General features: G+C 34.0%; 1 protein-coding gene across 1 annotated transcript; it reads left to right on the top strand.

Annotated features, from left to right (window-relative positions):
• Positions 1-3,589: 3,589 nt before the first annotated feature.
• LOC134856304 (uncharacterized) lies at positions 3,590-11,248 on the top strand. The gene is made up of 4 exons (XM_063872661.1): positions 3,590-3,702; positions 8,265-8,428; positions 8,873-9,003; positions 10,883-11,248. Exons 1-4 carry the CDS (start codon positions 3,596-3,598, stop codon positions 11,246-11,248), a joined length of 768 nt encoding a protein of 255 aa, XP_063728731.1. The 5' UTR covers positions 3,590-3,595.
• Positions 11,249-14,692: the final 3,444 nt, after the last annotated feature.

Here is a 14,692-nt window from a genome sequence, read left to right as displayed (position 1 = left end):
TCTTTTTGTTGATTATATGATAACTGTTTGAACCAGCATTCATTTTATCCAACTGATCCAAAAATATAATTTAACGAAAGTAGCCAGAAGTTTTTGACAATTAATGTTTAATTTAGTCACTCTGTCAACCAATTTTCTAAAGGGAAATAAATCGTTTAGAGCCCGATATCAATATCATGCTAAAAGTAAATGTGATAAAAAGTTTTTCGTGCTGAATGAATATTCGATCAAACAAAAAAGCAAACAATGCTGATTTTCCAAGTTACGTATCGAGGTCCGCGTTTTAAGAGAAGATTGATGCGACTCAATTTCTGCGATTCCAGACTAGTGCGTTTTCAAATTGGCAATTGCATTACCAGCGCTACCGAATCTTGACAATTTTAAATAGTCGCAACTAAAAAAAATGCAGCAAGGTCGAGGAGTTCTCCAATTCCCAAACTTTTACTAAAGTCGCAAGCCAATTTTTCTTTTGAAGTTCAGGCCAACCATGCCTTTTCTTCAGTCGCGCTGCCACTCGATTTCTTTTCTAATTCGCGTCATCAACGTCTTTATCATTTTTATCAAATCAAAAACTTATTTGAACTGCGGTGCAAATTAACAAAATAATTTAGAGGCGCGATGTGGGAAAAAAAGTGTTTGCGACTCAAGAAGGATTTGAGCTGCAGCGCGACTGAAGGAAGAAATAAATTGGTGCGACTAATTTTCGCCTGACTAAAATAAATGAAGACTTTGATGCAATTCACATGAGATTTTGTCGCAACTAAGATAAGACTGTAAAAAGAATTTGCAACTTCAGAAAAGAATTTGATCTGCTGTGCGACTGAAGAAAATACTTTGTACAAGACCTTTGAATTAAGAAAAGAATTAGCAGAAAAGAGCTTCGGTAAGATTTTGGCAAAAATAAGATACGTTTTTAGCGCTATTAAGTTATGAATAAATTTTTAAGCTTTTCGAAACTTTTAATTTTAAAAAATCATCCCCAACGCATTATTTTAAGTACAAAGCGATTTTATTTTAGCACAACGTAACAGTCTAAAAGGAGCAACTAGCATCTCAACTCATTGTGGTACGATTTCTGAGCTTGATAAAATTGCCTCTTGATCGTCAGTAGCGCGAAGTTTGTCGCGAGCTTATTCAGCCACCTAAATTGGCGAGACGTTTTGCGGATACCTCGTTTTGAGGATACCTATTCCTCAGAAACATCACCGCAGACACATCAACGCATTGTGCAAAGTATATAACTACCAAAATTTACTCGCGACGGTCTGGAAAACACGATTTTGTTCGGCCCAGTCTGCAAGTACCTAAATTAGGTCCTGATAGTTTAATCATATAAATCAAAATTGGTCAGGTTTGCATTTTACCAAGCACTAGATAAAAAGAGAAAAAAATCGACTATATTACAATTCTTATTGTACTTTTATTAAAATTAAACCTACATTTAGAAGTTCAAACGCAAAAATTAGACTTTTAAGCGATTTATAATCCATTATAATGATAACATTTTTCGTGACATACAAATAAGTTATAATCAATTATAACTCATTACACTTTTTCCGAATATCTTTTATAATATCTTATAATAGATTATAATCTTCTTCTCAATAAAAATCTCTAAAAATGAACTGTTTTAATACTTTGGCTCAACTGAACACAAATTTTACCACGAAACAAAAAATTCATAGAGATCACTTCATATTCGTTGAAAGGTGCTCGCGGTAGGTGAAATATAGCCCTTCCAATTAAATCATGAAAATAAAGCAGTGAGCTGATATTTTAGTGGTCAAAGAAACCTGAAATTTGCATCAAGAAATAAATCTAATCAAGATGAACTGAAAAACAAAAATTTGAATTAAAACAATTTTCCTATTTTTCATGTCAGCCATTTTTTTTCAAAAAGCATAAAATATAAGCAATTCATTTGCAAGGCCGAAGACAAATTGAGAATCAAAATGGATTATAAACATTTATAAATGATTATAATCGATTTTTTCGGCGAAACAAATGAATTAGAATTTCGAATAAAAATAATCTATTATAATAAATTACAATGTATTATAATTTATTATATTTGAAATCGAAAAGAGAGATTATAATCGAAAATTAAACGACTAAAATCAATTTTATACTCATTTTACTAAGACTGTTACTAAAATCAAATTATAATCGATTATTAACGCTTGAAGTTGGATGCGTTTCTTTTAGGACTGTGACGCTGCGGCGAAGTGGCTGAGATTCCGCTTCTCAATTGGAAGCTCGGAGATTTCTATGACCAAAATAATCCGTGCTTGTTGCTAGTCCTTGAGACAAAATTAATCAGCCCATAAAACAACCCAAAATTTGCATAAAACGCTCAGCCAGACGTGTAACCGCTACTCTATGAAAAGCACTGTAAAATTTGTTGGTTTGCTTGTTTCTCGTAAGATTTAATCCTCTTTACATAAGTTCAACCAAAAATTGAAAGTAGCTAAAAAAATATTGATCTTCAGTTCAACTAATAGAGCGCTGAAATGTAAATTTCCAACTAACTTATTATGGTTATTAGCTGCTGATAGAGCTCATAAGTGTATTTTAAGGTTGAGTGAAACAAAAGATATGAAAACTTATAGGCACTAATTTTGAATGGACACAAACTAGAGAACTAAATGGACCCTTTGCAAGGTTATATCATCGGTAAACAACATAATTTTACTTTGTTCTATTAGCTATTTTTGTTCGAAGAAGATATTTAAAAGTTCAATTCAGTGTAGATTCGTTTTGTGTTTTCCGATCAACTAGATGCTTGCTTTCGCTACTCTATCATGTGAGTGTTTTACGGTTTTCGTCTTTTTTTTCATTAGTTTTAGGCATGCGCAAAGATATCTGAGCGAGTTTTTGAAACTTTGTAGCAAGCGAATTTACAACAAACCGCTTAATTTACACCAATTCGCTGTATCCTCAAGCCAATACACATCGGAATTACAAAAATAATTGAAAAACAACAGGTAGAAGCTGTTGGGGCTAACGTTGGGGAGCCTTTATATCAAAAATCTACTCTTTCAAAACGGAAAAATATCTCGCATATCGAAGCAATGCTTGAATATTCTGACTGAAGCTAAACAGATATCAAACTACTTTTGAAAAAGAAAATAAGGAAAAGAATATAATTTTTAACCGTCAAGTTGGATCTATTCCATTTTGAATAGTTTTTTTTGTTGCGGGTTAAATTGGCACGCATTAGTTAATTGTGTTATCCTTTGCAGCATCATAAAAAAACTTAACAAAAATAATCCAGAGCATCGGCAGTATAGCAAAATTTAAACCTCCACTTTTTTTTCTAAAAATCATCAAAAATAAAATAGTTTTGTACATTTTTCCACTTTGGGAGTCGATATCTTGAACAGGAAACACAATTTTTTTGTAAAATCTATTCTTTTTGATTACCGAGAAGCTCGACTGAATTATGCATAAATGTTCCGATTCCAATTTGACCAACTCTGGTTTTAAGATAGCCTTCGGCGCAAATTTTTTATAAAATTGATCCGAAAATTGATTTGAATATATCCTGATAGTTTTAGTATGCGTCTCCCTTTCGGCCGGCACTCACGAACCACTGATGACTCCTCATTTCTATACTGACAATGCGACTGCCGAGTGGGAGTCACTCCTATTCTGGATCGCAAACGGGGTCAGCTTATTCGGAAAGGCATGCAGACATCACAGGTTAAAAAAATAGAGCTGCTGCTTAAATTGTATGCCACAGCTCGCCCAATACACCTGAAATTAGATACCCGGGTTGACGTCCACAGAAGAAAAGTGCTTATCATACAGTTTCATATATGAAGTCTATGGAAAAATTGCTTGTCATACAATAATCATGTATGAAAATTATACAATAGTCATTTCGTCACAGAAAAAATAAAATTTTCAAAAATCACCAAAAAACGTGTCTGGGTAACTTTGAATAGATTTAAATAAGTATATATATGATAGAGGGCATATTGCCAATCAAAAACATAAAGTTAGTTTTGGTCAGAAAAGTGCTTATCATAAAATTTTCATATATGAAAATTGTATGATATGCATTTTTTTCATAAACAAAAATAAAAAAATTGAGGTAAGAAACTTTCAATCCCTTTTTTGACTGCAAATTTGCAATTGTGCTAGTATATAAAATTTACAAAAAAAAATTGCATACCAAATTTGACATTTTTGTGTTTATAACGTAGTACAGGATGAGTTTCTCACCCAAAAACCCAAAAATTATGAAAATGCTTTTTTTTGTAAAAACCATTATTATCTTTTGTTTCATTTGCTGAGGTAAAAAAAATTTGTAAAAAAACAGGCCTTTTTTCTCAATCATCATAATTTTCAAGCTGAAAATTATCTAGCCATACTCAAAAAGTTACTTTTTTGGTATATATTTCTATGTGAAAAAGTTAAAATTAACATTTAAGGCTAAAACCACCAAATGCAAAAAATGCTTGTCATATAATTTCATAGTATGGAAAAATGCTTATCATAATATTTCATATCTGAAAAAAATGCTTATTTTGCTAATTTTATACATACAATTTTACTCTATGAAATTGTATGAAAGAGTATGACAAGCATTTTTTGTCAACCCGGGTAGCTTGTGGTAAACTGATTTTTTTCACAGACATGTAAAGTCTAAATAACAATTTGGTTAAATAAACAGACTTCTACGAAATGAAATTATGATAATAAATTATAAATCAACAACTAAACCTACAAATATCTAAACATGAATATAAGAATAGTTACTATTAGATTTAAAAATATTAACTTTCTTTCAGATTTCTTTCCCCAATTTGTTTTCAGAAACAATTTTTGTAATATTTGCTTTGTGCCTTTGTTTACTTTCACAGGTGCTCTGTTATTAGAAACTGCCTACCAATTTCATTTGTCGTAATATTTATCTTGAGTAACGAATAAATCGGCTGATATACTTTAGACTAGGAAAGTAGATCACATGCATGAGATTGCACTTTTTGAGTCCTTAGTTATTTTTTCTGTTAATTTTTTTTGAGACATGGGTAGATTTTGAAAAAACGATGAATTAAAAGATAAACTTGACAAAATTCAAAACCTGAAAAGCTTAATTCTTGTTTCTAGTGGTACCATATCGCACTTTTTATCTATTTATTTGGTTCTTAAATTCATTTATATGAAAACCAATGGTCCCAAATTAGCACGTTGTGTACGCCAATTTAATTTATATGAAAACCAATGGTCCTAAATTAGCACGTTGTGTACGCCACGACTAAATTGATTCAGTCAGAATATTGATTTTGAAGTGAAAACATTGCTGACAATCTTGAAAAAATTCCCTCAGGCCATAAAAGTGATAACCGAAATAGCACTGCCTAAGCCGAGATACGCGACTTAAGACCGTGCGCGACTATGGACTTCTGATCCAACTTTGACAGTTGGTCGGACTCAGTTCGATTCTATAATTCGACTCAGGTATTTCGACCATAAGCAGCGCTCGACGTTGGAGTTTTGGTAAAAATATGATAGTTCTAGCTCGACTTAATTGGTCGAAACAACATTAAGCCGAAACCTCGAACCCCGGATTTGCTAATTCGGTGAAGGCGAAGAAGTCCAAGTTGTCGTTTTTGAAAGAAAAGTTTTAATATCTCAAAAGAAAGTGGCCAGAAGAATGAGATTGAGACTTACCAATTGCCAATTCTGAATCCATAAAATTTAACAAGCTTTTAAGATATTGCAGATCAGGCGCGGTTAACCGACCAATTTTTCAGCGAAGATTTTTGTGCTGGATGGGAAAAAAGATTTTACAGAATATATTTTTTTCAGAGCACAGCAGTCATTTACAGCAGAACTAGTAAGCATGGTCGTTAGGGAGAATTGATTCCAAAAAAACGAGTGGGTTAACAAAATACAAATCTCGATATTTTCGGGCAAACTCTCCTTAAATGATTGAGAGCAGAGGAGAGACAAACGAGCAAAATGAATATAAAACGAGTATAACGCACAGCAAAATGACATTCGTTGCTCAGAATATAGTTGGTCAAAGTTAACTAGGTGGAATGAACAGAGCCAGAGCCATTGGGATCTATGGGTTATACTCATAAATTCGCCCGAACTTTTTACCGCCCTTTGTGGACATTGCAAACGAAAAATAGAATCGAACTGGTTACCAATTTGGAGATGTTATTTTTGAGTTTTCCAGGGAGGGCGCCGGGTTCACTCCGAGCCTATCACTCATGATGAGAAATTAGATTATCACATACAGACCTGAAGGAAGTACCGATTGCATAAGTGGATATAAAAAATAACCAAATGAGCTTTCTCATTAGACAAAATCTGGGGTCAACTCTGCTCAAACGAGTAAACGCCGAATAAAAAAGGGAAACATATTTAAGTGGAAAGTGGCAAGTTTAAAAAAATCAATGCGAGCCATGACGATCAACGGTCAAAAACTCAAGCAGGAGGTCCATATATTATGGCCTACGTGTCAATATTTTGTTCAAAAAACCTTTTTCTCTCCATAATAACCACAATCGAGGTTCACAAGGTTTGTGGCGCAACACTGGTTGCACTTGTAATGATATCACGGCCAAAACTCCTTAGTCGCAACCAAAAATTGTGACCAAAAATTTTAGTCCTGAGGCTAAATTCACGCAAAGTTATGACATAAGTCACACAAGGGTTGACAGCAGGACCCTTGCGAATTGAAAGCAACAGACATGTGTATTTAACGCGAGTTTCTAAGACCTAAGTAGTTCTGCGCAATTTGATTGACTTCTTACGACTTAAGCTGCAGCTTTGGAGGTATAATGTCAAGACTTTTCGTAACTCTAACCTCAGAGCGACTGATGATATTTGGCCGTGAGTTCAATTGACGGTTAAACGCTATGGTGGTGGTGAAGTGAGGGGAGTGGTTATTGTTGAGAGTAGAGTTTTGGTAGAAGCTAACCTTTCGAAGTGTGAGGCGACACTTCGTCGCATGCTACGATTGGTCTTGCTGCAAACGATTTTTCATAGCGCTTTTGGAAGTTATTAAATTGCACCATAACCAAGCGTGAATTCGTAGCAAGCTGCAGTTAGCAGCGTTAATAATTACTAATTGAGGATTAACAAACAATGCGAATTGAGCAAAACGTTTTTCCGATAATAATGAGGGTACTAAAATTCAGCGGGTCATCGAAAATTATAATTTAACACCAGTTTTGATGTAAATACCAATTTTAAAAAATTAACAGTAAAGATAATAGTAATTGAACCTTAGTAATACCTTTGTTTTGATTCATTGTTTCAATAAGATCTCAAAAAACGTTTCACTTGCTGGTACCAACATGTCGTTTGTATTAAGCGAGTGGCGACAACAGCACTTTGTCCACGACGGAGAAATTTTTAATCTAAGCCGCCACAATGATATAACGAACAAGTCCAGCAAGCTATACGCAAACAAACTGATCAAGCTTCTGTTGTTAGCATTGCAGATGAAACTTCAGCAGATCCGGATAACATTGTCACGAAAATATTCCATTTGAAGAAGGGGTAATGCCGTGATTAGAAACTGTTGAATTTATTGCATATGCGCGAACCTATGCTTTTCAAAATAATATTTTTGTTCACTGAAAAAGATACTTCTATCGTTTTGCTGAAGCTGATTGGCGCAAAACTCAGAAGATCAGATTAGAATCAATCTTTTGAGAAGAAAAAAAAACACGCATGTTTCCATAGGCATTTGTTGCTCTGGTAGTAATACTAAACACGGGAAATCGTCACGTTGCTTTATGCTGTGAAATTTCCGACAAAATGACGAGTCCACTTTTTGATCTACGTCGATTATTTTGAATCAACTTGGGTGGGAACCATCTTTTACAGACGCAGAGGCGTTGGGTAATCACGTCAATACAGGATTTTAAAAAAGTCAACTGTTCGATTGAGGGATGGCACAGAGCTTTCCAGGTGGGGATGAGGTGCGCTCACCTTAACTTAAGTAAAATTCTCCAACTCCTCTTAAAAGAGCAGAATATGTCGGAGAATATTTGGTCAATTTTGATTTTTTGGTCGCTTGCTACAAATTGTCTCTATGCTTCCTTGAAACATCAGCCAACTGACAAAAACGATTGCAAGGTGATCTTAGCCGACCGACTAGTAGCCGTCCACAATAAAAAAAAAACGGTTCACGAAATATTTCTCAATTCAAGAAAAAGTTTCTCAAAACTTTTCAAAACTTTTCAAAACTACACTGATTTTACTCACGCCACAGTCTCTTCGATATTGTATTTCAGTCACTACTATTGCCTCGACTCTTACTTCACCCAAAAACCAGATGAAATCATTCTCTCTGCAGATTATCACAACGAGGATCAATTAGCCATAGCTGAGGCCTGGTTCCATGTCCTTATCAGAAACAGTTGGGAAAGCATCAACATGATAAACTGGAAAAACCCGAGTTAGTAGTCCGCGTAAACGAAGATCCAATTTTCTTCCCTCGATTCTAAAAATTTTTTGTTTTAATTAATGACAGGGATGTTCTATGAAACCATTTTTGATGCTAAAGGCGATTGTTGATTATATATATATCAATGATTTTCAGGCCATAGTGTTTCCCATCCCTGTTGATGTTATGAAAAAAAGCTATTGCATGCGCACACAATTTTATTCAGTTGTTGAGAAGTGATCTTTTTTTTAGGTAAAAATGATCTCAAATCAAACTGTTAGCTGTTTGGCTGAAAAAAAAGACCAATAACTTTTTCCATTTTTCTCTCTTATGGTTGAAACAAAATTTTTTGGGTTGAGACCTACAAGTAATCGCTCGGGCTTTTAAAAAAAAAACATGCAATGTCATTCTGCTTAAAACAGTTGTTTTGCCCGACTAAAAATTTGTATTTTGCAGGTGGTTGTTGTGATGCACAGACCCGAAAGTACTTCATATACGGCTGGCTTCACAAACAAATGTCGCCTGACGAATACATGAACAAACTCACCGACTATGAAGACCAAAACAAACCTCTCAACATGATAACTGTGAGCACATCTTTTGAGCAGAAGCTTCGAACGTACCATAGTCGATAGAAAATGGTTATCTTACAAAATCTTGCACGATTTTTGCTATTTTTGTTTATCTTTCATGATCTTGCATGATAATTGCAAGATTTGTTTATCTTGCAAGACTTTGCAAGATTATCGCCATCTTGCAAGAGTCTTGACAACTTATTTTCATCTTGCAAGATTCTTACATATAACTATAATAGCAATTTGCTGTTGAACGACCTTTTTTTGTTCCAAGAAAGATAAAAGGAGTTTGGTTTGGTTGATACCAAACAAGGGGAAGTCAGAACATTCAGTGTTTTTTGTTATGGCATGAGCAGTAAGTATGGCATGAGCATACCCGCACTAGGTTTTATGGATGATAATAGATTATATTGGATTTTCATTGTCAGTATCTATAAAATAACAAAAATGATCGATGATAATCAATCAAAAATGAAGTTTAAAAATACTATTGTTTAAGCAATACAATCGCAATAGAACCGTTTATAATCGATTATAGTCGATTATAATTGATTATTTTTATTCTTTTTTCAATTTTAATTTTTCAAAAGAAAAATCACTTTTAATCGATTATAATGGATCATAATTCATTTACTAAAATCTTTCGGTGTGCTTTTTCCGTTATTTCATAATAATGTTCAACTTAAATTGTTATTTTGTTCTCTCACTCAATTTGAATTTTTTCCTAATTTCAAAGGCGTTTTTGAAAAATTATAGAAAGTCACGTTTTTTGTTATGATTTCAATTGAGTTTTGTTTGCCAATCCGCACCTACTTAGGTAATAGTGTATTATGTGTAAACAGGGGGAAGGGGGTTGGAGTTGTGTTAGCGTGTGTGTGGGGTGGGTGTTTTGGAGTAGATCTCACACCACCCCCACCCGCGCGTTTACCTGTACTACATAGTTACATGTCACAGACACATGTCTAGTGTTTACTGTGGGTGTGGTAAACGCATGGGGGGGGGGGGGTGTTGGTTTGGGTTTGAGTGCTGGGAGGGAGGGGGTTTATGGCTGACGCAGGGGTGGGGGGACGTTTGAGGGGATGCGGGGGGGGGGGGGCGTGTGTGGACTTTCAAAAAAATTTGAAAGTATAGTACAAATCAGGGGCGGATTTAGGAAGGGCGCGGGGGGGGGGGGGGGGGGGTGAAAAAAACATCAGCAAAAAGTTTTGAGCAATATCTAGAGCTTTTCGGATTCATAATGTTGAGTTGGCTGGCAAAAAAAAATTAAAATGTTTACAGTGACAACGATCAATGGTAAAAATCTACAAAAATCGACTCGGCTTTACTTGCACAGAAACCTTTGGTTTCCAAATAGAATGACTGGAAATTTTTTTTTTCTTGAAAGACTTGATAAATCAAAAAATGATTGGAAAAGGCTTACATAAAACGCGGTCCTTGGCTCGGTTAATGAAGCAAAAGCTGGAATCTCATGATGCGCGTTTGGTTTGTTTTTGTATTTTTGGTCTAAAAAATAAGTCAGCAGACACGAAATGTTTAACATAAAAAAATTTCTGCCTTAAAAAAAAGACTTTAAATGACGTTTTAGTGCTCATTTGGGATTATTGAATCCCAGAAGGGAAATAAAATATTCAGCCTTTGGCCCAGCACAGCTCCTCTGTCAGTAATGCTTTTTAAAAGTAAATGGAAAAAAAGGTAATGATTTTTTGAAAGATAATGATAAGAGCCATTTCAGAGAAATTTACTTTTTTCAAAGCTTTTAGTGGTTTGACTTATTATGAGCATTCAACTTATTTTTCGTCTAGATTCATATGTTTTTCAGTCAAATAACTAATAGATGAGCCTCATCGTGAGTCATATTTTGTATTCATAAACAGCAAGTGAAACTGTTTAGGCTATTTACCTGCATAGTGTATGCATGAATATGATTTTGGATGTTGGATTTGGACCGGGAAATCTGAGGCGCACTCATCACAGAAGTGTGGTTGAGGGTCAACCCTATGTAATAGCTGGACGAGACCTAGGTGACATGGGAGTACCCGGCATTGTATCTCAAGTATTCGAATATCACAGAATCAAAGAGGAGCTGACGTTTCACTGGTTCAAACATAACATAATGTGCAAAGATCATCCGCGGATTTGTGAGCGCGGAGATTCTAGCACTGAGAAAGAAAAAGGAAATGCGACTGAGATACCTGAAACCAGCGAAGGAAATGATCAAGATGGATTTGAAAACGCAAACCTACTACTGCTTGATTAGTATTTATTTCAAACGTTCAGGCTGGTGTCATTGTTTTTGAACTTGCTTTGGAAATTAATTTTTTTGGAAACTCTATCAACGGTCGTAGGAGCACTCTGTCTCGGGATGATGTCACATAGAAAACCAGCGCTGAAAAATTGTTGAAACTGCGACCGTCAACTATGATTCAGCAATGCTGAATTAGCGCTGAATTAGTTCTGCCCGAGTTCGGGTCGGCGGCTTCAAGCGTTTGATCACGGTCATGTAAGTTTTCATGGCGCGACCGAAAAGACTCAATTGAATCAAACAATGTTAATTGTCATAATATAAACTGTTTCCTAGTGAAGTCACCACACGTACATAATTACGAACGAAGAAAACTTTTAAAAAAGCTTTACTCTAGAGAGCGCCATAAGACTAAAAAAAGCCTCTTTTCAGGCGTCTCAGAGATGGAATCAATAACTTTTTTGTATCTTGAACTTACGGGAAAAAACCTTGGGATTAGAGCCCAGCTTGATCACAAAACAATTAAAATTTTACCGTTTGATAGCAATTGCGGTTTTACCAGAATAATCATTATGGTAATAATAATCATTATAAGTTTAAAAAATGTTGTCCAAGCGAAAGATGCAAAAACAGATTTTCTATACTTTAACTACAAAACAGTTTCTTTATCAGATCACTATGAGCTTGAAAATAGTTATCTAAAAATTGGTAATTGAAGTTGTTTAGTTCCTGGCTATTAAAACTTTTAAACCTTTCCGTAAAGTTAGGAAATAAAAAGAGCAAACTGTTGAAGAGTACTTGCGTTCTGGAAGCCATCGAGTGAAGTGATGCAAATTTTTAGATTATTACGACAGCTCTCGCTAGATTTCTTTTATTTGAAGTTTTTGTTGCTTTTCTTTAGTGATAAGTTTTTGTAAAAAACTAGATTAGGCTACGTATTACTCTGCACAAAATTTTTGGCAGTTCATGAGCCTGTATTTCTGTAAAAGGAAAATTTTATATTTTTCTGTTATAAATTTAGCTGACTCATTTTTTTGTCTTATATGGTTTTTTCTACGAAGCTTCAGGAAAACTTTCTGATGTTTCCATTTTGTTCTATCATTTGATGCGTAAGCGAGGACTCCATTTTGTATAATTTTCTGAACAAAAGTTTTATGGACCAAACGAAGTTGTTTTTGTCGAAGTTTTTCTCAGAATGCAAAACGCCCACAGTACTGGCTTACTTTTTTTTCTAAAGAAAATTTGTGGTTTTCGAACAATTAACTTCATCATAAGTGATTCCAAGTTATTTAAAACTTCTGAGTTCTTCTAATTTTTGCCAACAATTGTTGTATCTATAGCAAAGTTAACAGCTGAAATTTGCCGAATAGCCGAAAATATTTTAAATTAACGTTGTCGGAAGGCTTGGTTTTTTTTGAACCTGGTTAATTTTTTTAAATACTAAATTTGTTTTTTATTTTGAAGGTTTGCTTCAAAATTCAGTTTCTCTCGATATAACGCTTTAGATTTTGTAAATTTTAAATGTTTCACAAAAACTGATTGGACTTGAAATTTTGTGCTGAACTCTGATGTACTGAGTTTTTAACTTGGTTTAGTAATCGATGTTTTTTCCCGGCCGAGATTTTTTTAAAATTTTTTTATCAATCCAAACTTTTTGTCGCTCTTTGTTGATAATTTTTTGGGAATATTCGAAACTTATTTTGCTATCAAAATTTTCTGTTCCTTGAAAAAGCTTCATTACAGTCTAATTATTTATAGGATTGTCAATATTGTCGATGTCAGGTATTACTGGCTCTGAGATCTTCAACTATTTTGTCAGTTGGCAGTTTATACCACGGTCTAGTGGTATATTTTTGAATTGGAGTCTCTGAATCTATGTTAAAGTTTAGATCAAGTGTTACAGTGTAAGGATTGCTCACAGATTTATTACATTTTAAGTATAAAACAGCTTCTTTATCACATCACTTTAAGCTTGAAAATTGTTTTCTAAAAAATGGTAATTGAAGATGTTTAGCTCCTGGCTACTAAAGTTTTTTAATCATTTCCGTAAAATTAGGAAATAAAAAGAGCAAACTGTTGAAAACTACTTGCGTTCTAGAAGCAATCAAGTGCACTGATGCAAACTTTCAATGTAATACGACAGCTCTCGCTATATTTCTTTCAGTTGAAAGTTTTTGTTGCTTTTCTTTGGTGATAAGTGTTTGTAAAACTTGAGATTGGCATTCAGTACGTATTACTTTGCACAAAAAATTTAGCGGTTCATGAGCTTGTATTCCTGTGTCAAAAGAAAAGTTTCTTTTGATATTGTTCTGTTATAAATTTAGCTGATTAGGTTTTTTTTTTATATGGTTTTTTTATGAAGTTTCAGGAGCACATTTCGATGTTCCCTTTTTGTTCTATCATTTGATGCATAAACGACGACGACTCCTTTTTGTATTATTGTCTGAACAAAAGTTTTATGGACCAAACGAAGTTGTTTTTGTCGAAGTTTTTCTCAGAATGCAAAACGCCCACAGTACTGGCTAACGTTTTTTTCTAAAGAATATTTGTTGTTTTTGAACAATTAACTTCATCATAAGTGATTCCAAGTTATTTAAAACTTCTGAGTTTTTCTAATTTTTGCCAACAATTGTTGTATCTATAGAAAAGTTAACAGCTGAGTTTTGCCGAATAGCCGAAAAATACTTTAAATTAACGTCGTCGGAAGGCTTGGTTTTTTTGAACCTGGTAAACTTTTTTAAATACTAAATTTGTTTTTTATTTTGAAGGTTTGCTTCAAATTTCAGTTATTCTCGATAGAACGCTTTAGATTTTGTAAATTTTAAATGTTTCACAAAAACTGATTGGACTTGAAATTTTGTGCTGAACTCTGATTTACTGAGTTTTTTAAATTGGTTTTGTAATCGATGTTTTTTCCCGGCCGAGATTTTTTTAAATTTTTTATCAATCCAAACTTTTTGTCGCTCTTTGTTGATAATTTTTTGGGAATATTCGAAACTTATTTTGCTATCAAAATTTTCTGTTCCTTGAAAAAGCTTCATTACAGTCTAATTATTTATAGGATTGTCAATATTGTCGATGTCAGGTATTACTGGCTCTGAGATCTTCAACTATTTTGTCAGTTGGCAGTTTATACCACGGTCTAGTGGTATATTTTTGAATTGGAGTCTCTGAATCTATGTTAAAGTTTAGATCAAGTGTTACAGTGTAAGGATTGCTCACAGATTTATTACATTTTAAGTATAAAACAGCTTCTTTATCACATCACTTTAAGCTTGAAAATTGTTTTCTAAAAAATGGTAATTGAAGATGTTTAGCTCCTGGCTACTAAAGTTTTTTAATCATTTCCGTAAAATTAGGAAATAAAAAGAGCAAACTGTTGAAAAGTACTTGCGTTCTAGAAGCAATCAAGTGCACTGATGCAAACTTTCAATGTAATACGACAGCTCTCGCTATATT

Source organism: Symsagittifera roscoffensis, unplaced genomic scaffold (genome assembly GCF_963678635.1).
Source record: "Symsagittifera roscoffensis unplaced genomic scaffold, txSymRosc1.1 SCAFFOLD_189, whole genome shotgun sequence".
Taxonomy (NCBI): domain Eukaryota; kingdom Metazoa; phylum Xenacoelomorpha; order Acoela; family Convolutidae; genus Symsagittifera; species Symsagittifera roscoffensis.
This window is presented reverse-complemented; position numbering and strand designations above follow the sequence as displayed.

Coding starts and splice junctions, on each gene's coding strand:
- LOC134856304 (XM_063872661.1), top strand. CDS start 3,596: ATGACTCCTCATTTCTATACTGACAATGCGACTGCCGAGTGGGAGTCA. Junction 3,703..8,264: donor AAGGCATGCAGACATCACAG/GTTAAAAAAATA, acceptor ATTGTATTTCAG/TCACTACTATTGCCTCGACT. Junction 8,429..8,872: donor GATAAACTGGAAAAACCCGA/GTTAGTAGTCCG, acceptor TGTATTTTGCAG/GTGGTTGTTGTGATGCACAG.